The sequence below is a fragment of the Dicentrarchus labrax genome, unplaced genomic scaffold, assembly GCF_905237075.1.
Source record: "Dicentrarchus labrax unplaced genomic scaffold, dlabrax2021, whole genome shotgun sequence".
NCBI lineage: Eukaryota > Metazoa > Chordata > Actinopteri > Moronidae > Dicentrarchus > Dicentrarchus labrax.
In genome coordinates this window covers 17,454,579-17,481,517 of record NW_026136706.1, presented here as the reverse complement: position 1 = coordinate 17,481,517, position 26,939 = coordinate 17,454,579, and the positions used below count along the sequence as shown (strand labels likewise).

Here is a 26,939-nt window from a genome sequence, read left to right as displayed (position 1 = left end):
AAATCTCAATTTTACAATTCAGCCATTTTTTACTTTGTTTTAAAATGTACATTGCCTTACCATATGATGTGTATTTAGGCAGCTGGAGAGGCAATTAGCTCCTGATGGCCTATTCAGAGGCTGATTTTTGGCTAATTGATAAGTAAACACTCGTTGTTAGTTCATTTGTACAGCAACCTTTGACTAGGGTTGGCTTTGTTTATTAGATATAGCACTGGTACACGTATTGCCTTTTGTGTAACATTAGCATGTGGTTTATCTATACACACAGGTGGTCTATCTATCTATACAATAACTGTGTGCGGTGTGTGTGTGTGTGTGTGTGTGTGTGTGTGTGTGTGTGTGTGTGTGTGTGTGTGTGTGCGCTTAGAGACTTACCAGTGAGGTTAGTGCGTGCGCTGTAGGATCCCAAGTACCGGCCATCTGTATTGGGTGTGTAACACTCAAACAGACCCTGGTCCTTGGCCTGCACTTTGGTGATGTGGAGCACAGCTGAGTCGCGGGACAGTCTCTCCACAAAGATCTCTTTACTATTCACCCTCTGGGCATAAACGGCGTAGGCATAGTTTGGCTGAGCCGTGCTGACGATGCGGATCTCCCTGTCCGGCACTGATGGTAGATACATGGACCACTCAAAGTCCTGCTCCACGCCCTCTTTGTAGCCTGTCACGTTGCACCAGATGGTCACATGAGAGCCCTCAGTCCGTATCAGCGGTCCACTTTGCACCGTTACCACCCTCTGAGCCGCAGCAAAACCGGCTACAAACGAAGGTGGGGTGAGAGAGATGGAGAGGGAAAAGAGAAAGAGGGAGAGTGGATGGGGTGAAGGCGGGCAGAGAGGAAACAGAGAACATGGGTTACAAAACTGTGGTTTAAATATTTAGCATTGGCAGAGTTTATGCACCCCACATCTCCCAGGAAATTCAGAAACAACGTGACATGTGCAGCTAAGCATTCTGGAGCGCGCTTACTTGCGAGGTTAAGGTGTGCACACACACACACACACACACACACACACACACACACACACACACACACACACACACACACACACACACACACACACACACACACAGCTTTTTAACACCACTAAGCACTTAAACATTCACAGCAACTTTTAATAGCCAAGATCTTATTCTCGCTCACTGCTATTACATGCACTCACATGTTAGCCCTTCACCACACAGACAGCACTGCAGCTGCACTACATGGAGGTGAGAGGCAGCCATATGGGAGTTAGGTGAGAGGTCAGTGTGAGCTGGTAAAACACATGTCAACAAGGTGTGTTAAGTGTGTCAGGCTGCACAGGTACAGGTATTTTTGAATAACTACTGTTTTTCCTGACACGTCCATAATCTTTAGTCCTCGTCATTATTCATGAGCAAGAATGTGCACTGATTATGGATTAGAGCTAGACCAATAAATCCACCGGGCTGATGTATCAATTGTCAAATATTAATAGAAAAAACAATTAAATCTTTGGAATTATATGTCTAAATGGATTAATAAATGAATAAAATGCCAGAAAATGCAGTTTAATCATGAACATTACAACACTGCACTATCAGAAGTGAAATACCTCCCTTTCTGGGCCATTTTTCATTCACACAGCATATCATTTGCATTCTGCAAATAAAACCTATGACTGTAGCTTTTTGAGACACATTCCATATGAGCTAATGTATGTTGCTTTGTCTTTGCCTATATTACGGAAGACAGCATATGTGAATCTTGCCTCAACCCCATGCATACACACACACACACACACACACACACGACAAACACAAACATTCGACACACACACACACACACACACACACACACACACACACACACACACACACACACACACACACACACACACACACACACACACACACACACACACACACACACACACACTATTCACCATTCAGGGAACAACTACAAACATCCCTCTCATTGGGGCCGGAGACAACAGAGCACTTACACATACCCCCCCAAATCCAGACAGAGCGACAAGTACGCTGTTTCCTGTCTGCACAAGCAACTGGGGATTGCAGCTGTGTTTGTGTGTGTGCTCGCATATGTGTGTGTGTGAGAGAGAGAAAGAAAGTCTGTACGATGCTGTGTCTGTGGGCACAATGCTTGGCATTAATAATTCACCAGAACAGCTTTTTAACTTCAACATCCTCTCTCTTCTCATAGTAACTTTCGCTTACACTTCCACTACGCCCACACCTTTCATTCACTGTTATTAGTGGATGTGTATGCCTATGCATGACTGTGTGGACCATGTCTTATTTCCTTCTTGCATTGGGTGCTTCAGGTCTTTTGTCTATTGCTTGTTTTTTTAGATATGAGCCAATAAAATCTTTACAAATCTATGTTTTCTTTTGGAATCCCTCACTTGCATAAGAATTCAGTCACAGTGGCATACCAAAGTGAAATTCAATCAATCATTCCTTCAAGCTTGATTTCTCCTAAAAGACCCCCACAGGACTAATCAGGATATACATGATGAACTCTGCTCATGAATGCCACAACTTTAAAATGTATACATGTTATCCTTGTTCTTAAAAAGAAAGGAAAATGCTTTATTTGGCTTGGTGGCACAATCTGCATACCAGGTGTCTCGAAGTTACTGCAGGAAAATGGTAAAATGTTGTAATGACAGCAGAAATAACATAAAGAAATGTCAAATATGTTAAGCTCACTGTAATGTCACTGAACCCTACCACATATGTCTCTATAGAAATATTGAAGGAGGCTTATAATGATAAAATTAAGCAACTAGCACTCTAATTTTTTATAATTCTGTTTTTAATAATTTCCCACATGCACTACTTACATTTTTCATGCAGTTCTGTGGAATAATAACATCTCCTGATGCTTTATTTAAACAATATAAATAACATAATCAATACCAAAACATTGTTTAGGCTAGTGTTTTTATTTTGTTAGCACATGAAAATGGAACTGTATAAATAAGCCGTGTAGGAAACAAGATAATAAGACTGCATAGTCCTCCTCAGATTTCTGTCCATAGCTGTAGATTAATGTGACTCCTTTGTGTCTGTACATTTTCTAGATATCTGATAACATTTTGTTAAACTGTGAGGAGGTTCATGTTATCAGTAGCTAATATGGCTGGCATCTTCGCGGTCTCTCTGCACATACTACCGTACCACACTGCTGTAAAACTTGTAAGACAGGCTTTGACCTGTTAAACATTTGGCCGCTGGCATTTAAAAAGACAAAATCCATCCACAATGAGCAAACACCAAACACCCTTCACCCAACAACTGAGATTGGCAGAAAGTCTATAGTGAAGTGTGCTGACTGAATCTGGCTGAGAACGTTATGCATTAGGTAAGAGGCAGCCATCTATTCTGACTCAGGCCTCGGTTCCCTGCTTTTCTTCTCTGTGATGTCAGTGTGCTAATCTGGCGGCGCCCAGTCTACCCACATCCAGCTTAGATCAGGTCAGAGCTGTACCGCTGCATCACTGCTTCTCATGTTGCAGCTACTCATCCAGAACTGCTGGAAACATATTACTCACACATCCCAAAAAAAGCCATACTACTCATACTGTGTCGGTGCACTAAGAGCTTTCCTCCACTCGCCTGTCTCCTGTCATTCTCCAAACAAGCTGCCTCCTTACTTCTGATTACTTTCACTTCCTTACTCCGTGTTTTACCCATCATCAATCCTTCCCTTCGTCCTGCCCCTCCACTCTCTCTCTCTGTATATTCCTGTCTCTTCACTGTGCCTCGCGGTTCTGTGCATCTTTTCAGGCAGGATTTAAGCAGCTCTGTGGAACTTCAAAGTGCCCATCGCTCTGCAGGCTGTTTAGAAAGGCTGACAATGACATACCAAACCCTGCAGACCTTCAACTGATCGCTCTATTCCACCAACCTTCCACAGTAATCCTGTGCCCGCAACCTCCCCCACTTCTTCACCTCTGGCACCGCTGCCTCGATCGCATAGTGCCCATATTTTCTCAACAAGGTCTCAGATTTTCTATTATTAACGCTCATCTCCATCTCTGCATACCGCGGATGTCTTGCTACCCTACTCTTCCTCCCACCCTCACTCTCTCTGGCTTCCCTCTCCTGTGTCTCATCTCTCATCTTTTCTGCCAGTTGCTTCCCACACAGCTTGTTGACTGAACATGCGTCCCATGTCAGACAATGGTGAATGACCACGGACAAGATCTCTAACTGACCTTGCTGTTCGGGGGCTGGAGTACACAGAGCAATGGGAGCTCCAACACACACACACACACACACACACGCACACACACACGCACACACACGCACACACACACACGCACACACACACGCACACACACACACACACACGCACACACGCACACACGCACACACGGAGAAAGCTGCAAAGAGGATTATGCTAAGTGGAAGGGGGGTTAAACACTAATCCAATCATTTATGGCCAGTGTCTTATTCTCAGCGGAAACAGCGGCGAGGCCACTAGCCTTCATGCCTACTAGTCCCATCATCACTCTTCTATGACACAGGATAATTATACACCTAGAAAGGTGTATAATAAAAACACTGCAGGGTGTAAATAATATGGAGGACATTCACAGCAGCGTGGAGATGTGCTAATGTGGATATTTGAGCTGTCCATCATCTCTTCTCACTTTGCTTTCATTCCTAACAACGCACACACACTCACACGTAAATCCACAACAGAAGAAATATAGATGGTCTGCCAGCAAAGGGTGAGCAGATTGCCTAAATTAGGTATCAGCAACTCAGATATTAAGTGTAGTGTAACAAAAGTACGATTCGTGAAAAAAGTTACCACTAACATCAGCCTATCGGCAAATAAGATGACATTCGCCATTATCCGAGGCTGATGTTTATCTGTTGTGTCACATCAATTGTACACTCGCTAAATACTGTATTGGTTAAATTACAACTCTGATATAGGAAAAATAGGTTTTCCACTACTGACACAAATTGCACACAAATACCGGCGGTGAGCTCCATACACCAGAACGGACTCAGCTCAACTCTGACAACACTCACATCTTGGATTACAAAAGGAATAGACTGAGCTTCAAAAAAAACATTGGTGTTGGCAACTATCGCTATCGACCTAATTGTTATTTTAAACATCAGTATTGGTATCAGCCCAGAATTTCCCCAATCAGTGCATCCCTACTCTCTGCTTTTCCGATGCTATTCTGTGCATGCATGCCTGCAGGGGTCACCTCGTTCAGAGAATACAAACACACACACGCAGTCGCACTGAAGGAAAGAGGAGCATCATCATACATATATATGTGATTAGGTAATTAAAAAGGGAATAGTAAAAAGAAATTCTTTGTTTGGCAAATTCTTTGGTGGGAAAGAATATGTACAGAAGCGGCAAATGAATGACGCATTCACCTCATAAATCATGACATACTGCCCTGCCTTGTGTGATGATAGATAAGTTGCCTTTAAAGCCCCTGAAAACCAATTAGGATGGGATCCTACATAAAACATCTCCTGCTAAAGTTAGAACCATTTTGGTGATTTCACATTAAATATTTTTCTATTTGTTTTATTTCTCACTGGTTTGAAGTGTGTGGTGCTCAGGAAAAAGGTGATGTCAGACATTTCCATTCACCAATCACAGTTTACCAACATTTAACCAAAATCTGATGGCAGTTCTTTGCTAAACCACTGTCAATTACATCTGACTAAACCACAAACACAAACACACAAACACACACACACACACACACACACACACACACACACACACACACACACACACACACACACACACACACACACACACACACACACACACACACACACACACACACACACACTAGTTAAGCTTTGGAGTATTAACTGTTAATTCATACTAACTAATAATGCTTTTGGTTTTTTTTGTTGAACTAATGACTAAACTTTACTATATCTAAATCTAAAACCAAGTTTCTAGTGGCTTTGATAACAAAATATATTGGTAACTATATCAATGCTATTGATAGTGGGCCTGGTATTCCTTGGTTTTTCAGATAAAAAAACAAATTTTATGGTATTTCCCACCCCTGATGGTGTGTGAATCATCCTTGAACTTTTCTATAAAAACTTTCATGGAAAGCTGAAGAGGAAGAAAACTGAAGTAACTCCAGCCAGTGAAATATGAATTAATTATGAACATGCTTGCAAGATGAAAAAAATATAAAAATGGACCTAGTCAATGTCCTATCTCCCCAAGGGATGTTCAAACTCATCCAACAGAGCTGAAATCTTGTGAAGATTCTCAGACAGCGAGGTAGCAATGAGAAATGGAAAGGATCGCACGGTGAAAAGAGAGAGAAAAAGAGGAAGAGGGAAGAAGCTAAAGAGAAGACGACAGCTGCCTCCAGGATACTGAACACCACATAAATGCACTTAACTAAGTGAATATACAAGCGTACCACTGACTTATATGCTGCATATATACGTGTGACAGAGAGAAATAAACGCTGGAGAAAGATGAAGAACATAAGAGCATTTTCCTCTTCACACTTCTCAGCTCAGTTAAAACATTCACCAAAATCACTCTGTGTCTTTCTCCCTCTAGGCCCCTGAAAGCATTTGACCCTGTTAACATCATTACCAGAGAGAGCATGAGTGCGAGGGAGACAGAGAGATTCCAAGATGAGGGACAACTGAAGGGAGAAAGATGAAAGCGGAAGGAAGAGGAAACATTTTCATGCAAGGGAAATGTTAACACTTATAGAGGCTATGGGCCTGGTTCCACACGAATCGTGCAAGTTTCCTGAGATTTTGCAACAAAATAAACCTGTATGTGCTTCATTATATTACAGCTTGCGAGCTGACAACTGCCTTTTCCTTCATTTCCTCTCATCTTCATCTAAATTTAATAACATAAGTGAATTTGTGCTTCTGCTGATGCTGGTGAAAGCCCACATTGTTCCTTGCTCATTTATTGTACATGGCACTGGATAACCATGTCATCTTAATGTAAACCATGTAATGGAGTGATGAGAGTCCACACTCTCTTCCCCATAGCTTTCTCAGATTCTTGGATCTTTGATTTATAGGCTCCAGGTGACATTGGATATTACAATTCAGGCCACATTCGCTTGCTCTTTTTCCACTTCTTCTTGGTGATAATCATCATCTGAGTAAGAATATAGAAAGGAGTATAGCAAGGCTGTCATTAACAACCTCTGACCATTTTGCCAACTTCAAAATCTTCAACAAAGGCAAAGGCAGTAAGCTACAGGCAGCATATGTAGTGGGCCTAGATTTGATTCAAATAAATTGAAAGTATCGATTTATTGTGCCCACCCTCCAAAAATCTAAGGCCACCCCTTCCCAATAATCCTGCTGCCAGGTCTGACAATAACTGCCCATTACAGCCACTCTAATAAGAGCAAGAACAAGAGAGCACAGGAGCGTTCAGGGAGTGGGAGGATGAAGTGGATATACTGTACATTACTATTTCATCTTTGTATAGCTCAAGAAAAGAGAGCCAGGTGGTTTCAGTGTTATGTGCAAGGATTACGAGATGAGGACAGTTACACGGAGGGAAAACTAAATTGAGTTTTTTTTAAGTTAGCAGTGTCGAGGAGGACTCCCCATCATACTTTTCACAGCCTTGGAAAGCAAGCAGAACAGCCAGAGGGCAAAGAGAGAACCAGACCTAAAGAAACAGACATGTGTACTTAGGTTACCTCTGACACTCCCACTATCTCTAGCTGGAGTACAAAGAGTTTACATGCAAATTCTGTATCTTGCATAGCTCTTCTCTCTCCCTCTGAATTGCAACTGAACAGTTTTTAAAGAGATAGTTCAACATTTTGGGAAATTTGAGACACAAGTCTCAATGTGCGCTAAATATAAGGCTGCAGCCAGCAAACTAAGGTCACTTCATCCACCTACCAGCACCTCTAAACCTCATTAATTAACAGTTCTTATTTAGGGTTATGTGCTGGACGATTTCTTGTCTTTCAGCAGTAACTTTGTGAAGTCTCCACTGCTGCTGCTGCTGCTGCTGCTGCTGCTGCTGGCAGCGACACAGTAACAACAACAAGATGCCAGGAAGGCGGTGTCGCGTCCAATAAATGTTTGGGTTAGCATCGGACAGAGCCAGGCTAACAGTTTTTCTCTATTTCCAGTGAACTGGGACTCTGCTTTGTGTCACACCTGGGTCATGCTGTCCTCTGCGCTCACTATGCTAACCAGTCCTAATTTATGGGCCCCCTGGGCTACAACAGTCATGACCCCACCTGCACTGGTGCTCATAACAGCTGGTGAGACCGGGATGGAAGCAGCAGGGGGTTTTTTTTAGGTCTAATTCATACTTCTGTGTCAATGTGTTACTGTGTGCTGTAGATCTGTGGTCACACTGTAAATGTAAATAAGCATTGGGACTATTCCTTGTTTAGCAGAAATAGGATTTTATGTGGGCTGATTCATAGGCCTATTTTCTCCTATGCGTTTCCGATGCAAGTAGTATTTGTCGATAGTGTCAACAACATAGAGCAGATCATAATCTATCCTTCTCTGTTGAACAGCTGCCTCTTCATCCTCCCTCCTACGCCCTCAGCTGCTGCGCCTTCCTGTTTGACCACATAATCAGCATTCGTCTGAAGCTTTCATCAGATAATTTCAATCAAAAATCTCACCAGAACAACAAAACTTATTCCCTCTCATCCAGTAAAGCTAAATGCTTGATGCTAAATGCTATATGTTGCCTTATCGCTTTGTACCTCAACATGAAGGTGAGGGAACGTAAAGATGATAACATTGGAACTTATATTAGAGAATGCTTATATAGCTCTGCCACTTAGCTGTGCAGTGCTGCGGCAACAGAGAGAGCTTGTGCACGAGCTGCAACTCAGTTAGTACACCATTGTCACATATGGCACAGCTACAGTGACATCTTGACATATAAATATAATTAAAGTCTAAAATATGTGTGTGTATTTTAAGACAGTTCCTTACCAACCCTATTATGAATAAATAATTCAAAGACAGGGAAACAGCGACAAAGACAGTGAGAAACTGCAGCTGGGTAGCAATGACTCTCTTGCCACTCCTTTTCCCTGTAAAAAGAATATGGAGATCAACTCAACTCATCAACATCTACAAGCAAGCTGTATTACTTATTCACCAATCACCCATTAAACTATATTATAAGATACTATATATGAAAACAAGAACTTAAGTCAACCCAGCAGTTCCAATGTGAGCAATCAATCAACAGCTGCAAATAAAGAAAAAACTGAGTACTGTATACAGGAAGTAATCATACTCCCCATGATTTTCCTCATAGACGTCCCTGTCAACCTGCTTTTAAAATCTACCATATAAATCACTGAATATAGCACTGAATTGAAGGCACTTCACGAATGAGTAATTTTCAAACCTGCAGTCCATGAATCTCATTAACATTTGGAGAACATCAAGTCATGAAATGGAAGATATCAATTATAATTATTATTATTATTATTATTATATAAAAGTTTTAACAATATAGTTTGCATACTGTGTTGAGTATATGCAGGCTTGTCAAATCTACAATTCTGTGGGTCATTGGGAGCTCGGTAAACATTTACAGTGTGACAGATGGCTACAGTTAGTCTGTATGTGATGAACAGAAGATGTGGCAGGACTGTCTGTGAGCCACATGGAAGTGTTTAGGTTAGTAGTTAGAAGTGCCAATCATCCTTTCATACAGAATAAGAACATTATCCCCTGTACTGTTTATGTTTATAACAGTGTGGAAGAGAAAGGGGTCAACATAGTGGGCAGGGCTGTCAAAGTGGTTGATTCATATCAGCATACATGCACAAAGACACGCACAAACACACACACACACACCTCCAGTACATTAAGTGCCTCAATCTACTCCCTTCGGCAAATCCATTAACTCTATAAGGACACCTGCTACCCCACTAACCTCATCTACCCAACCCCCAGTCTTTACCCCCTTCCCCACACACACACACACACACACACACACACACACACACACACACACACACACACACACACACACACACACACACACACACACACACACACACACACACACACACACACACACACACACACACACACACACACACACACATCCCCCACCCTGTCTGAATGACAAAGCACTGTGGTCTCAAATCTAACGCAAACAAAACTTTCACACAGGCACAGACTACGAAAAGAAGCTCAACTCATAATATCTTGTCATGAACAACTGTTACAGCAGAGTCGACTGAATGTTTGCGTTAATTGTTGTAAAAGAATGTGAGGCTATAAAAACACTCAGCTATCTTCGGTCATTATCCATCTTGTGCTTGTGCACAATTAAGCCTGACAGCTGTATCTACTTTATGTACAGTGGTTAGTTTTTGTATGACTGGCAGCTTGCTATCAGTTCCCACGTTTGTGCATTAAGCTGCAGATTGGAAAGGAAACTAATTAACTATTAATTAGTCTACTTCAAACAGACTTTTTCTGCCATTGTCAGTCATTTTGCCTTTCAGGCAGTAAATGACATGCGCTTGTAAATTCATGCATTTATGCATAAGCAATTAGACACAAACACACACATGCATCTCTTTGGTTTTAGGTGTAAAGCGGAAAAAGAAGCATATTAACAAAACATAATGGCAAACTGAGTGAAGTGCTCTTTATCGTTGCGTAAGAGGATTTTTAAAAACGGAAAGGAAAAAAAAAAATAAATCGATCATGCACGTTGACATTTAGGCATGTGCACACACACCTTCGGACGTGCACACCGAGCCGAGTGTGTGCCACTGAATGTGCACTAGTGGTGTGCAGGTGGGGAGTGGTCGCCATAGTTACGCCGCCTGGTGTGTATCCCACCAGCGTGGGATCTGCTTGGGTGGAGGATCAAGCAGGGAGCAGGGGAGTGTGGCTGCACCGAAGGACAGCAGCTCAGAGCACTGTGGGTGCTACAGTGTGAGTCCGTGTGTATCTGTGTGTGTGTGTGTGTGTGTGTGTGTGTGTGTGTGTGTGTGTGTGTGTGTGTGTGTGTGTGTGTGTGTGTGTGTGTGGAGGAGTAAAGTGGAATTCTCTCGCCAGTCATAATCACTCTCAACACAGAACAGCAGAGGGGGGAGGAGCAGACCAAATCCCAAGGGGAAGGGGGCAGGGTTTGTCTTTTAGGTGCTCGTAAACAGTCCGAGGTAGATGTGGTTGTGTTAAAACGCAGATTCTTCCTCTGACACTGTAAGGAAGATGAAAATATCTGGTTTGGATCATTCTTGGGGGCAATTTCTAATTAGTGCTCTTTGAAGAGGAGGTGGGCTGGTATTGTTTAGAAAAGAGTGGGGGATGGAGGTCAGGGGCTATTCACTGGAGGAGGGGGGGGGGGGGGAGGAGGAGGAGGAGGAGGAGGAGGAGGCAGCTGGAGTACCGTTTGAGTGAGCAGAGGCAGAGATACATGCAAATTGGCCCCAAAGAACACTTAAAAGGTTTACAAACTGAATAGCTAAAGGGTTGTTGTTGGGTTTGTTATCACAAAACATGAGATATGATCTCAGGCGTGACGAGATTTGCAGGCACAGCCACGCGGCCCTGGCAGGGAGTCGTGATGTGGGACAGTCCTGACAGTTTAACAGAGGTGCTGCTGCTGCTGAGTCAAAATCAGACACAAAGCAGACGCTGCCTCTCCTCCAGCTCCAGCCACGTTCCTGATTCACTGTGGCAGGCAGGAAGTCTCCCTCAAGAATTTTGCTTCACTTCACACACAGTCACTCATCTCCCCATGTGAGCTGGAGAGAGACTACCGCTCAGATCTGGGGGACGGGGGAGGATCATTGTTAAAAAAAACTAAACTAACAAAAAAACACTGCACGAGAAGACTCTCTGATTATCGACAACTAACTTTATTTCTCTGCTAGCAATAAAGTTCGCTCAGTTCAATCTTTTCCATGACCTCTTCTGGAAGAAAAGTTGCTTTATGCCTTCACACTAACTTTTCGCCTTTGAGGAGATGGGGACAGGAGGAAACCTGATAACAGGGGACGGTGGCTGCAGTGGTAGTTGGGTGTGAGTTTCTGCAGCAGACTGTGAAGTCTGTATTACAGGGCAATTACTTGCCCTGTGGGTAGTAGACACTACTAACCAGTATTTGACTTGCCTTTAGGTGCACAGTCCACAAGCAGAAAAACAGGCCCATGCTAGCACAATCACAAACCCCTTATCCAGTTCTTCTGATCCCTGACTAGACATCTCCATCCTGACACTGACCTGTGCGATTGGCCCATGTTTTCATCATGCATCTCAACTTTAATGAATATTTACTGAAACCTACAGCACAGCTGGTGGATGATAGCCAAGCTGACAGTCTTGTTTCTGCTTTTCTATTGTTTGAGTTTTGTCAGTTGAGTCAACAATGTTATGATATGAGAAAACAAATGCCACAAAAGGCGTCTTGTCATGGGTTTAAACAAAAGACGTGGGTCTGGTGCTTATGATGCAAACAAGCGTGCACAAAAAATAACAAGGGGAGCAAACAGACAGCTGCACAAGCCCATATTTCCCCTAACAGAGAGAAGTAGGTCCTCTGTTTTTGGTGGCAGGCAACAGGCAAAAATAATGAGTAACAAAACTTGGGACAGTCACACGCACTCCAAACTTTTCCATAGCATATACATAGCACAGCATCAGCTGCACAAACAGCAAGACAGTGACTTATTGCATTTGGCCTCACTGTCTAGACAGCACTCTCCTATAGTGTCAGCTGAGCCTTTCAACCACATGGAACGCATTCCCAGCGAGGTAACAGCTGACTCAAGATGCAGAGCAAAAACGACGCACGGCTTGACCACACACAAGCTAAAATCCCTGTCATTTTGGGGTGGGGGCTCTCAGCTGTCCTTCTTATTTGGGACAGAGGAGAGGCTAGGGTGGGCATCCGGGTGTGGCACAGCAAACTTTGAATCCTGACAACGTTTGAAATGCCTGTGAGTTGATCCCAACATTCCCATGACCATAGAAAGTCCACGAAAGGAATTATGACGATGTAACTTTTTCTTAAACTTACATCATATCGAAAAACTAGATGGCAATAAGTGAAGTGCATACAGTTGCTTAGACAGATCACTTTCACATGCCAGATTTCGCTGTTATTATTAACGGGGAAAGAACTGTAAAATTATACTTTCAAGCATTTGTCATAGCGCCACATTGAAAATCAAATCTATACTTAAGTAGCTGTAAGTGCTGCCCTTCTTCCACTGTACAAAAGTTCTGAAAAAATAAAAAAATATAAATTTACGCCTTAAATGGAAATTAGCTCTTAAGTACCTTCATGCTGTTTGATTGGGCCAATTATAGAGGGCCAGCTTTATTCTGTCTGCTGATAAGCAACAAAGTTGGATGGTGTTACTACAACTACTTAAAACTTTTCTCTTTCAATCAAAATCACTGTAATGAGCCACGATAACAGGCTGTTGTTTGAGTGTCTCTTCTGACTTGAAACCGCTGGTCAAAAATAGCATCAGAAATCTCACTAAAAGATAAGGACGAGTGAAACAAGAAAACATCTACAGGCAGATAGAAACGAAATGGAGGAGGATGAAGGAGAAAGAAAAGGCTCATCATACCACTGTTTTTGCAAGTTTTACTTATTTTACTAAAAAGTGTGTTTACTGGTATACTGCTGACCTTTTTCCATAGCATGGTATTTTAACTTTTTGATTGATTTTTTTCCTGTCCGGTCACTGGTTTTCATCTATTTCTGTCTGGAATTATTGTTGTGTGCATGTTTAAAGCCTGCCATTATATTTTCATACCATACAGAAATAAATGGATATAATTCTAGGCTACTGAAACATGGCAGACCCCGTAGAAGAGGATCTGCTGCCTCTGTAAAACAAATGGAAAAAATAGCTAATTTTAAGGTAACAAAAGCACAATTCTTATTTTCAGGTGATTATACACTAATGAAAACATACCTATTAATATTATATTCCATTTCTGCCAATAGATCCTCCTAAATTTTACACACTGGACCTTTAAGCATCTGACTTTAAGGTTCATGGGTCTGTGTGATTCTGTTAAACAAGAGGCCACACCCCACTTTTACCCAACCCTTATGAAAAATTAATCATATTTTTCCTATTCGCAACCAACCATCTGGCATAAAATTGTGCAAATTCATTCATAACATGTTCAGATATAGTGTGAACAGGGTGAAAAAAGGTACCTGTCCTAGTGGGTTGGCAGAGCTCATCACAATACGTATATAAAAACCCATCATGAGAAATGTGTGAATAATTGCAGGTGGCAGAATGTGCATCTTGTCAGACATAAGCTTTAAAGATTTTCCTATGTAAAGCTGCTCTGAGACCAGCTGATAAACAGGGCAATGGAGATGAGGAGCAGCTCATCCGAACCCAGGGCGGCTGCAGGCTGCTCTCCTGTCAGCCCAGTAAATGGAAACCACTCAGGCATTTCACAGTTAAACCAGCCAGCCACGCACATATTACATGTCAATTTAGTTATACAAACTGGGACGTTTTGAGTACCATAGGTTGGCTCCTAGTTTCAAACACACTCTTACACAAACAGAAGCACATCCCCAAAAAAACAGCACACTGTGTTACCCCACACAGAAAAGGCATGACATCGTTCTCGCTCTCTGTGGGGGAGAAGGAAGACATCCTGTTTGTAAAGCTAATAAAAAGTCGTTCCTTCAGGCAACTCTTTTTATATGCTTTATATCATAAACCCTGGTGCCACAAATAAGCACATGCACGCGCACTCACTCACACCTGGTTGCAAACTCAGCAGCATAAATAACCCCGATATAAGATTGTGTAAGAGGTCCCTCTGGGCTTAACAATGACTGATACAGTCTCCATCTTACACAGCTGTCATCCACCTTTGTTTTTTTTTTACAAATAAATGCAAGTGCAAACACGTACAGTATGGCGGCAAAACCAGATCACACAAAAGGCAGACACAAGCACAATCTCTCTTAATGCTTGCACATGCACACTATGGAGAGGGATAAACAATCAATGTGGATATAACATTCTGTTGTGATGCGTTATTAACACAGTAGCACCAATACTGCATTACTGGAACGTAGTTGTATCCTTCATTTACTTAGAACCTGTAACCACCCTTTTTGCCAGTTATGATATAATAGTCTTTACAATATATTAAGATGACAAATGCATAGATGTTGCTGTGTATGTTAAATACAGGCAATGTTGCACGCAGCTTAATTCAAGTTAAATAACACTTCTTGAAACTGAAAGCTTTTTAGTCTAGTGAATAAAAATGTGATTCGCTCTTGCTTTTGAGAAACATTTTGCCGTTTTAGAGGTATGTTTGATATTGGGATGCAGCTGGTGATTGCAGGGCTGCTTAATTTCGGCATTGTTCAATCTACTGATTCATTGTTTGAGCTATAAAAAGTGGAAAAACACACATCACAGGGCCCAATGTGACATCTTCAAATGCCTCGTTTTGTCCAACAATGCAGCCCCAAAGATTCGGTGTACTATCTAGAGAGGAAAACTGAAAATATTAACATTGAAAAGCTATAAAACGACTTACAAATGAAATCAAAGTTGTTGCCAATTAATTTCCTGTCGATCAACTGATTTTTCATCTCAGGAGGATTTATTTGCAGCCCATCACGTATGGCAGAATTGCCGGCCTGATATCACTGATGATGCTGTCAACCTGTCATAGCCTAATAGCATTAGAAAATATTCCCTTTGTGATTTGTGTCAATGATCCACACAGACACACCACATAAGACAAAACCTCTTCCCCAACACCTGAACTGTTCTTCACCACCTCAAACTGCCTCCCATCTAACCATATGATTCATGATTATTATGTAATATGAAAACCCTCCCTTATCCAGCCCACACTGTGTGCAGTCTTCTCCACTGTACACAGAACAAAACATCTCACATCTTCATTGGACAAAGAAAAAAAGTCATTTACAGCTGCCATCAGTGAAAGTCACTTCTGAAGCGCTGTAAAGGGACTTGAAGCAAGGCGCAGACTGGTAATCCTCTTGGCCGAGTGGGGGCCTCCAGCGGGCCGACTTCCACTCCCACTCCCACCCCCCTCCTCTGTCCCCCGGCAGCGCTGACAGGCCTCCCCATCCAGGAACAGAAAAGCCATCTGGTGTTTGTTTGGGACAGTTCACAGGCAGGATGTACTGTGTTGTGTCGCGTGCGTGTGTGTCAGCAATCATGCCTGTATTGGGTGTGTATGTATGTGTCACTAAGTGTCATCGGGTGAGCATGCTTGAACTTGCATTTGTCTGTGAAATCCATCAAATTGCAGGTAAGTGAGAAATGTGTGAGGACCGAACACACAGTGGCTTTACCTTGAGGGATGACTTACTGTACAACAACAAAGCTTGTACTAGGTGTCTTCACACCCACTGGATGACTTCATACCCTGGGGGTGTTGGTGATGCGTGATCCAGGTGTGTCTATGATGTGTGCTTGTACCCCACATAGGCTTACTGTATGCATGTGTTTAATACGTGTGTGTGGGTTGGTTAATTACACACAATAGCAGGTTCCCTGTGATCAGCCTTTAAACACAGGAGATCAGACTGCATAGGGTTAATCTGTGACTAAAGTCCAAATATCACATTAACCTAGTTCAGAACACACACACACACACACACACACACACACACACACACACACAGCTGTTCACAGGCATCTGCCATTATTGCAGTGATTATCGATGTAGCCTACTTCCACCTGACTCACGATGACTGGTAGGCTGGTAGTTGCTTTCCCAAACTAACCCCCTTCAGATTCACGTGTGTCATACAGGTGTGCCGTGGCTGACACACAGCAGGTCTGGATTTACCTCGTTAATCTAAACAGAGTGGGAGAATTTCACAGCGCAAATGAAGGCTGAAAGCTTTTTCCTATGATCACTTACCGAGCAGCGCGCAGGCGAGCAGGAGCGCACCGGTTGCCATTCTGTGTGTGTGTGTGTGTGTGTGTGTGTTGCCCCGCAGATTCACTTCCAATATTCCCTTTAGATGAGGAGGAGGTGATGATGATGATGATGTCTGGTCGGGTTTTGACAATGTGATCAAACCGGTGGTCCTGAATCAGAAAGCAGGAGATGGAGAGGAGAAAAAAAGAAAAAAAGGAGGTCTACGAATCCCGAGCGACAAAAGCGGCCGGGGTTTAGAGTCAAATCCACAACCGGTGAGTCCGGCGGTGTCCGACTCACCTCTCCGGTGTCCTCCTGCTTGTGGTGGCGGAGGGGGGGAGGAGGAAAAAAATAAAAAAAACAAAGCTTCGGGTGTCTCTCCCCCTCGCTTTCACCCTCACCTATCTGCTTTTATCGCTGACGACGTGCGCTTATGTGCCAGGCGCCTGAGCGACCCAACCCACTCTCCGTTTACTACGCATCCGAGACTGCGGAGGCGATTCAACACTCACAGCCTCCTCGGGGGAAAAAAAGACACACACACACAAAAAAAAGTCCAGCGTGACTTGCGCTTATTTTGGAAAACCTGCTTTAGAGACAGGACACTAAATGAATACAGGCGATCTGGGAGCGCTGGTGCTATAGAGTCTGAAATTAAGTCTTTGCTATGGTTTTTCTCCTCCCCGTCACTGATGGGTGGGAGAGCAAATCCGCGGTCCAAGCAGGCTCTGTCTCTCTCTCTCTCTCTCGCTCTCCACGGAAATCCCGGAGACTCTAATCAATCTCCCACTATCGCTCCGCAGAAAGCCCAATGGGCGGGCGCTCTAGATGAGGCAGACAAGGCTTTGTGCTCTGACACAATACATCAGATTAATCAATGAACACTTTCACTTCCAAAAAAAAGCCCACCGCTCTCTCTCTCTCTCTCTCTCTCTCTCTCTCTCTATTGTAGCACCAATGCACCTGAGCCAGTGTGTCCTCTTTCTAAAACGCGCCTAGGTGTCTACAAAGAGGGACGGCCTAACAAGGACATAATAAGATACTTTAGTTAAAAACACCGCTGCTTAATTCTAATGTGTCTGACAGCGCTGTGATCCGGTCCCAGGGAGAAACCGTCCGCCGCCGCCACCGCTCTTCCAAGGTTATATCCTTGTTTCCCGACTTCCTGTTCGCCACTTTGTGTTTGCATGGCAGTTTTGAAAACTTAGCAGCGTGCTGCCTGTCTGCCCCCACCCACCCCGTATCAGACCACGCCCCGGCCGCGTGGGGGCCGTGGGACACCAGCGTCTACAGTGGGTGAGGCCGCATTTGCATGTGTGAATTTTAAATTCTAGGGCCGGGACGTTGATGGTTTGAATAGGTTAAGCGAAGTGGAGGGTAATTAAGCGTCTAAAGCTAGCAATTTTCTCAGCTTTTATTTTTTATTTTTTGCAGGGTAGAGTTTAACCACCTTCTTGAGGCTGACACCACTCACATTATACTGCATATTAAGTGTATAATGATAGGGCCTTTCAAAGGAAAAAGAAATAAACCCTGGTTTTTAAAACTAGACTGTTCATTTATGGTGTTTACTTGTCTCTTGATGATCACAAAAGTCACCTTCTCATACATAATTTACCCAGCAGTCTCTGTGTTATTGACACAATATGCACCCCCCCCCCATACACACAACTGGCAGTCAACATAATGAGGTGTCACTCTGCTTGGGAACTGTAGGAAATATCAGAACAAACACTTTTTTTTCTCCAGCACATCATCTGTCAAAGGTTGCAAGTTGCAAATTCCACCCCTCTTTGATTCAGATTATAAGTAGCTAAACCAAACATTACTTTGACATATGCTCAAATTTATTTATTTGCACGACTCTGCTGCCGCAATATTAGGAGGATCTCAAAATAGACAGGGTGAATGGGAGTTAGCAGGGAAACATAAAATAGCACAATGAGATAATGCTGCTTTGGTGTGAAGCTGTGAAGTTGCATTTCTATCTGGAAGGGACAGAGATATAGAATCCAAAAAGCTCTAACTTAGTGAAAACCAAAGCTTCCTCCTGTGTAATACATAAATAAATGAGCAGGTCTTTGCATGTGTATACAAAAAGTAATTGCAATGGACCCATCTGGTATTCTCTTTATCAACTGGGAATTTCACACTGTCTGAATGCAACATGAATACAATTTTTTGGAAGCAGTAAAAATGATTCTTCTCCTTCTGCTGCGCCCATGGATTTCAACTCAGATAAAACTTCCTGAGCAACCGGTGAAATGGGTCTGTGCCCCCGGGCACCGAGAGAAATGTTTGCAGAATACAGTATGTTAACCTTGCATCTGAATAACGGTTTAACCAAACAATTTAATGAAAAAATAGAATCTTTTTGTCCCTCCTTCTGTCTAAAACTATGTCATGGTATTAACAGAAAAGAGAGACAGCTTTTAGAATGTTTATATAGAGAAAACAAAGGCTTTAGCAGACATTGCTGCCAACAAGAAGTAAGCCAGAATGGGATTAGACACTGGTATGAACATGTGGGCTATTGGTTCAGCTTCTCCAAAGGGCTATCCAGGTCCAACGCAGCTGAATTAATACACAGCTAAGCAGAGCCAGCTAGGTAGGCCATGTGCATTACACCTGGTCTACATATTGCAGCACCTAAATTTAGCTCAGTTCTCCACAGACTCCTCATTGCATAGACAAGAGATGGCACAGTTTGCACAGGCACAGGCAGCTAGAAGGCAGCTGTAATGTCGTTTGAGCCCGGCATCGTGTTAGCACTGAAGATGAGATCACCTTTGACCCCTCACACCAATTTTGGCGACTATCAAGTATGTTTGCTTAGAGAGAAAAAAAGCCTTCAGAGGAATGTTTGCAAGTATAGTGGGTGCTGGGGATCACAATAGGTCTCCATGGAAACAGAGGAGTCTGCATTGTGTGCACTTCATAACAGGGTCCATCACCTAGATAAAGTCTTGATAGCCACAGCCTTTTTTGTCTGTGTCTTGCGTAATTGTTCAGCACTGTTTGAGATTCGTACAGGCTCACTTTTATATCTTAATATTTCCATACCCTTACAGCAATATGAGCTGGTGTCAGCAAGGTTAGATAGGATAGCTCTGAGAGGCTCGCCGTGGAGAAAGAGAGAGATTTGTTCACTTATTTCATCATACACACATTTTCATCGTACATCCCAAAAGTATATGAATGATTTATTGGAATTCTCTGTGCATTTTTATCTAGTCTCACATGAATATGTCAGTTTTACACAGAGGATTGTGTAGAGGCAAATCACATGCAAACACATACACGTTCAGATGCATACTGCATAGAGATGTGTCACTTCAAATTACAGAGGGATGTTCCTCATTGTGACACTAAACGTACATGTGAAAACATATGTAGCCTTCCACACAAACATGGAAACACATGTTAATACACTTTGATGAATCCCACATTTAAGCTGGGGATACAATGAGTCCTGTTTACATTAATGATATCTGAATAAAACAATCATAAATAAATAAACAAAAGCTCTTCTGTTCTGATGGAGTCAAAAAGAAATAAAAAAAACATTTGAAACTATCTAAGAAGCTTCCCTAAGAGGACTGAGAGGGAGGGGGAAATAATCCAGATGGGAGAAAACAGGGGAACAGAGAAAGTGTTACATTTAATTGTCAAAAGTTATGTTGCAATATGTGGTTCATCTGAATTAAACATGAGTACAAGAGGGGTTATGAGGTAAAGAGGATTAGACATTGCATATTATGGAGAGAACAACTATTGTGCAAAACTACTTTGTAACCCATAAACAAATATGGATAGACTCTCAATCAAAACTAACAGTAGTCTCCTAATCCATACACATGTGGCAGGTTATTATGTTCTGATTTTACACAGCTTCTGTGAGCACAGCGTATAGTTACAGGTACCAAATTGACATATTGTATATAGGTTTTGACAGTAAGCAGACTGACAGACAGCAGGCAGAAGGCAACACTCCAGCTGGGACCAACTAGATTCAAGAATGCCACTCTTCTATCTAGGATTTAATGTGAGCTGAGTCACTACTCACTACACACAGTCGAAGTAATACAGTCCAATTTCTCACGCCACACTTCACATCGACTCGGGAGGTTACACTCTGCATTGTCAGATAACCTTTGATTATCTACAGCTGAGGCTGGTGCAGTCAGATATGTAATTTTGCCTTTATGTGATAAACCAAGTCTCATGCGCAGGCTGTTTTTAAAAGCTCATCCAAACTTAAGGTTGCGCACAACAAACTTGTTATATACATCCATTGTCCCCTGTCACAGGGCTTTATTTTACATTGCATTAGCCTGCCAGGACCACAAATCTCTACATTTTCTAGCTGATTAATTATTCATCACTGTGGCCTCTTAATGTAGAGTATTAATATGAAATGACTGTCAAGCTACCAATTTTTCTCTTCTATCTGTCTGTGTCTGTTTCCATCCCTCACTTCTGATAGTCTTTTTCTCTCCCTTTCTTTGTAATTTCTGTGCTCGTGTCTTTTTTTCCCCTTTCTACTTGAAAGCTCTGATTGCAATGATTGCTTCATAATTATATATGCCGGTACTTATGTGTGAGTCTGAATGTGTGTTCATTTTTGTATGTGCATGTCATGTGTTTTTTTCAATGAATTCAAAGATTTTTGCAGTAGACATGCATATAAGTAAATTCACAGGATTTCAATAGCCCACAGGTTTTCAGTAATTACTACACTTGAGTGAAAGCATCCACTGTTTTCCTTGTACCTTTGCAGGTGGTTGTAATGACATTAATATATGTTTATTACATCTCCTTTGTTTTCAAATTACAGCAAAGCTGGCGCTGCAACAAGGGCCAAATGTCATGTGCAATTTTCATCATTAGCTGACAGGTGGTTGCAAGATTACTGTAGCAGAATATGACAATTAAAGGCTTTTGAATGAAGTGAACAAATACTTGAACATCTGAGTGACAATAGATCCTTTCACTTAGTCTGCATAGGCTTACTATAGGTATTATTACACTGTGTTACACCAGGCATTAATATACACACTTTGTCAGCACCAGGGCCACCGGGTCACACTGTATAACAGAACAAGTCAAGATACAATTATAACAGTTTCTGGCAGCAGTGTGGATAAAATCCCCGTGTCATGAAGGACATCTGTGTACACTTGTTCTTTCGCTGCATGAGGCAGAACTAATTTTCTGGGATCTTCATTAAAAATAATTTTAGTAAGTTTCACATGCTTGTGTTGAATTCATGTCTCCTCTTCTCTCTGTCTGTCTGTCTTTTGTCTTTCTTTCTCATCTTGATTATGTGGGTGTTGCCCACCGTGCAAACACAGCTGAATGTCATACATTATTCATTTGTAGTGCATGCCGGACAAAGCGACACATACAAACATGCACGCACATGCACACACGCAGAGAAGCTGTACTCTTAGGGAATAGCTCATGGCGGCAAGGGCACGAAGGTGAGCTTAGCTACACTGTGAAGATTGTTCGACTTTACGCCCCAAAACACCAACCACATTACACAACACACACACATTTCATCATCATCCCTCGCAGGTACAGGCTTGTCCTTTATGCTGTTGGGTAACAACAACAAAGCAGATGCTATCTATCAACTCCAGGCTGAAAAACACAATTTGCTTTTTCATGGTCACACTTACTGGAGCTTTGGCTTTGTGTATGCAGAACAAGGTAACTCATTCTCACTACACACCCCTGTAAAACTGACATGACTCATGGCTGTAAGAGGAAGTATGTGGGCAAAAAAGGCTTTTGGAAGCACAGTTAATACGCCACCAGATTACTGAATCACAGCATTATCCAAGCTGGTAACAAAAGAGGGGCACTGCGTGTGGAATTGTATTAATTTTAATAGATAGATGATATGCTGAGTGCTGATGTTTACTTGTATTCACCTATCTCCTTTGCTTTTATAGTGTATGTTTCACAACATAATTTCATTAATTTAAATAATGAGCAATGGAATCCAACACTACTGTAGTTGGTTGTACAGTAAGTTCATTTTAATGAGGTAGAAGTAAAGTCCAGAGAAATTGCAGGGTAGTTCTAACTGTGATCGTAGCATTTAAAGAGATTTATGTAACCATAAGATCTTAGGTTCATTCTGAATTTGTTACTCTCCCTTCAGACCAGCACAACACAAACACACAACATGTATTATCTAACCTGGGTCCACAACACTGCTCCTGAACAATGTTGAACAGTGGTCTGATACTGCCTGACTTTGTATGAAAGGCTTTAAACAATAATTATAGGATTACTATATGCTTTTATTATTGGATTACTTAAGCCTCAAGGGTAGATTTCGGTGTCAAATTCTAGTCCTCTGAAACATTATTTTTGGCTGTCTTTGACATTATTATAGGTTGTTGCATAAGTATAAGTTGATCAAAAGAAAAGAATTCACCAGAAAATTGAAATTAATGAAAATTAAATAAATAAAAATAAAGATCATGCCACCGGTTGTTGAATAATCAGTGTTAATTAACTGAAAGTCTATTGCTCTGTTTGGCAAACATGGGTCTGGTAAAGTATTTTAAGTAGCGATGATTTCATAACAAACTGGCAAATAACCAGTGACTGTGAAATGGAGATTACTTCTGCCTTATACAGCGTGCTTACAGATCAGTAATTATTTTTCTCTACTTATACTGTATCCCAACATACTCTACACTAAGATTCAAGGCTAAGAAAACCTATACAAATGTCAATTTCATCACAAGACAGACAGAAAAACCTGAGAATCAAATATTGTATAGTAATTGTTGATTTAAAGGACTAATCTGAATTCTTGGGAGTATGCACTTTCTTGCCTAGAGTTAAGCTGAATAAATGACATGTAATATAACTTCTGATTTGATCCCTACAAAAAAAATGAAATGAAATATAATGTACTAATTTATTAACTTTACTGATCTAGATGTTTCCCTGCTACAAATTTGAGCTAGGTAGCCTACCTACCTGCTGACAGTAATTTCATGTGTTACTTAGCATACTAAGGTGAGAATTTTATCAATGATGATTTAGTTCTCAGCAAGAAAGTAAATAAAATAAAGAATTCTATGGTGTCAGTACTGTGTTGCGTAATTTAACTTAAATAATGTTCACTTGTAAAAATACGCAAACTAGACAATTTTTAATTTTTAAATAACAATTAAAATTTTAAATAAAATAACCATTCCTAAACGTCTGAAAAATAAAACCAGTTAACATTAAAAACAAGGCCATGAACTGTATTTCTGCAACAGCAGCACTGAGAAAACTACATGACATCACCAGTGATGGTGAAATCTGAGATGGGACAGCTGAGAGTGCCACAGTCTCCAGGACACAAGTATTAAATCCTGTTAAAGGTCACATTGAGGTATTGATGTCAATGGCTCACAATAAATTTGGTGTATAGCAAGTGACTCAGATAAGAGCCTGTTAATGTTAAGTTTATTGTAGCTATGGCAATGTTACCACCAACGCCATTCTCTACTTTTCACCTGTAATACATATTGAGTGGGTGCAATGTAGTAAAAATAGTCTATCTATCTATCTTTTTAATGCTTGTTTTGCCCGAGCTCTAATGCGTAAAATGGATTTGACAATAGAAGATGATGTTCTATTATTCTGATTTAGATCGAGGCAATCTGTACATTGATACTTAATCAACCCATTCAGATGAGAGTTAACAGATAAAGATTTCTGAGCCGGTTGTTTGTGTTGTTTTGCAGAGGTAACCCCACAGTTTCTTAAATGATCAGGTCAGTCCGATCTCATCTCTGCTGCCTGCCAAACAGTAAAAACATGAACTGCCTGCCTACCTCGGGCTGAGTCATGCACTTCACTCTCTTAAACAAACACACTTGCATATTCATCTGCGCACATACACACAGAGACACACAAGCACACACCGAGTTTAGGACACACATACACCTGCTATGAAAAACACCGCCTCTGATGCAAACACTATCTCATGCTAGCACTCCCATGCAAAAACACTTTCCCTAACATGTCTTTGAGCCTGCTCTGCCTTTTAATCTGCTGTCACATTTATATGGGCTTTTCATGTTCGTCAACATTCATAAGCAGAGGTACACTGCAGTGCTGTATCTTTGCTCCTGGTGACTGACTGTCTTGTTGGAAAACAGAAATTCTTCTGAGGAGGAACGAAGCTGTAAAATTTCCACATGTAACCAACATGTGCAGACCTGCAGACTGCCATGCATGCGCACATACAAGCATGTGTCGGCTGCGCACAAAATCCAATCTTCAATCTTCAAACTTTGACACACCTCAAAAAATGTAAGCCCTTCGTACTTTGAGCCCTTGTGCAATAGAGGCCCTTCAATCCTGTAATTCATAACATACAATATATTTTGCAAGTCTTGACATTTTCATCTCACTTCATGAAGCCAGACATAATTCTTGTGGGTCTGTATTGATTTTTGGGTTTGACCTTTAGCACTGAAAGTTGTTAAAGAAAAATAATTACAGTTTGTAATGTTGTTTTACGGTAATGAGAATTTCAGTTGCGAAAAAGATATTAGCATTTTAAATCAATAGGATATTTGGAGTCAACAGCATCAAATCATGTGATATTGGTTCAGGCATATTAAATGTTCCAGGGGATATTATTCAAGGACTTGTAAATGCTACAGGAAGTTCAGGGAATTTATTAATCAGATTGTCGTAGACAGATGGATTGCATAGCTGATGAGCGTTAGCTGCTCCACAATTCAAAGCAATCAAAAGTGGATTAAGCCTTTATATTATCACTTTTCCCTTTTAGTTTTTGTCAGAGTAAAATACTGTAGAGAGACTTTTACTCCAGTGGCAACAACAGATGTACAGCACATGCAATAATTTCTCAACATTGCAAATACCCTCATGAATTAGTTAAATGCATGCATGTGGAAAGAAACAAAAATATACTGTATTGGCCTAGTTGGCCCATGTCCCATGCAAACGTGCAGTACTGTAAGCAGCACACATGCAGTAAAGATAATGTTGCAGCCAAGCTATCTGAATCCAGGACCTACTCTCACTCCCTCAGGACTCCATATCTTCACTCTTCTTGGTCTATATTCTTCAAATGACTGTGAGTGTATGTTTGAGAGGTGGGGGGGATTCGTTTTTCTCCCTCTGAACCAGGCAGTGCTGTTAGCAAAAGCGTTTTAATTGATTTTGAAGTAGCCTAGTAGCTGTTGGGAATGCCTCTCACCGTTAAAACATGCTTGACACACAGAAATCAAAACAGCTTATTACCACATCAAAGGGCCAATCACCCTCTTGCCATTTGTATAAACCGAACCAACAATTTTGATGACACAGAGCATTTTACAAAAATGTTAATTTATGAACTTCCTTTTTGCTGTGTTAGGGTCATCTTATTTAGTATTTCAGGATATTTAATAGCCATTATCCTTCAAGGGAGGGATGTTGCTTCATGCGTATCATATGGAGCGAGGTTGAGAGGCAGCATTTATACATCATAGCAGGATGTGCAGCAAAAACCAAACCAAATCTCTCCTGACAAAATGTCTGATTGAATTGTGTTGTTAAAGTATTGGAGTTTGTTCATCCTCTGAGGTGTTTATCTGAGTGATATGCACTCACTATACAGGTTCAGTCATGTGTTCTCTGCAGCTCTGATATCAGACAGTCTCCAGCACCGCGTGAGGCTCAGCTCTGGGATAAAGAAGCTGCTTACCAACAGAAATACCAATTACTGCACACTGCATCATGAAGCCTAATGGGCCTGCTGTGGCAGAGAGACTCTCAGGATGAAAGACTTGTAAGTTCTCTTACAGTAAAACCTGCATCTCAACCCTAAGCAGCTTGTTTTAAGACCACTACCTGTACAGGTTTTAAGGACCTAACTCTGACACAATGCTATGATAAAGCAATTGTATAGCTTTTCTTGCTCAACTCACATACAAATATACTATATGGTTCATTAAAAGTACAGAATCTGCTGTTAAGTGA

General features: G+C 41.6%; 1 protein-coding gene across 1 annotated transcript in view; it reads right to left on the bottom strand.

The window, feature by feature from the left end:
* igsf3 (immunoglobulin superfamily, member 3) overlaps window positions 1–18,093 on the bottom strand; it is a 68,410-nt gene extending 50,317 nt beyond the window's left edge. The window contains exons 1-2 of the mRNA XM_051402720.1: window positions 16,923–18,093; window positions 379–759 (exon numbers count right to left, since the gene is read on the bottom strand). Of these exons, the coding sequence (XP_051258680.1) occupies window positions 379–759; window positions 16,923–16,962 (421 nt within the window). The 5' untranslated portion in view covers window positions 16,963–18,093. The remainder of the gene's footprint in view (window positions 1–378; window positions 760–16,922) is intronic.
* Window positions 18,094–26,939: the final 8,846 nt, after the last annotated feature.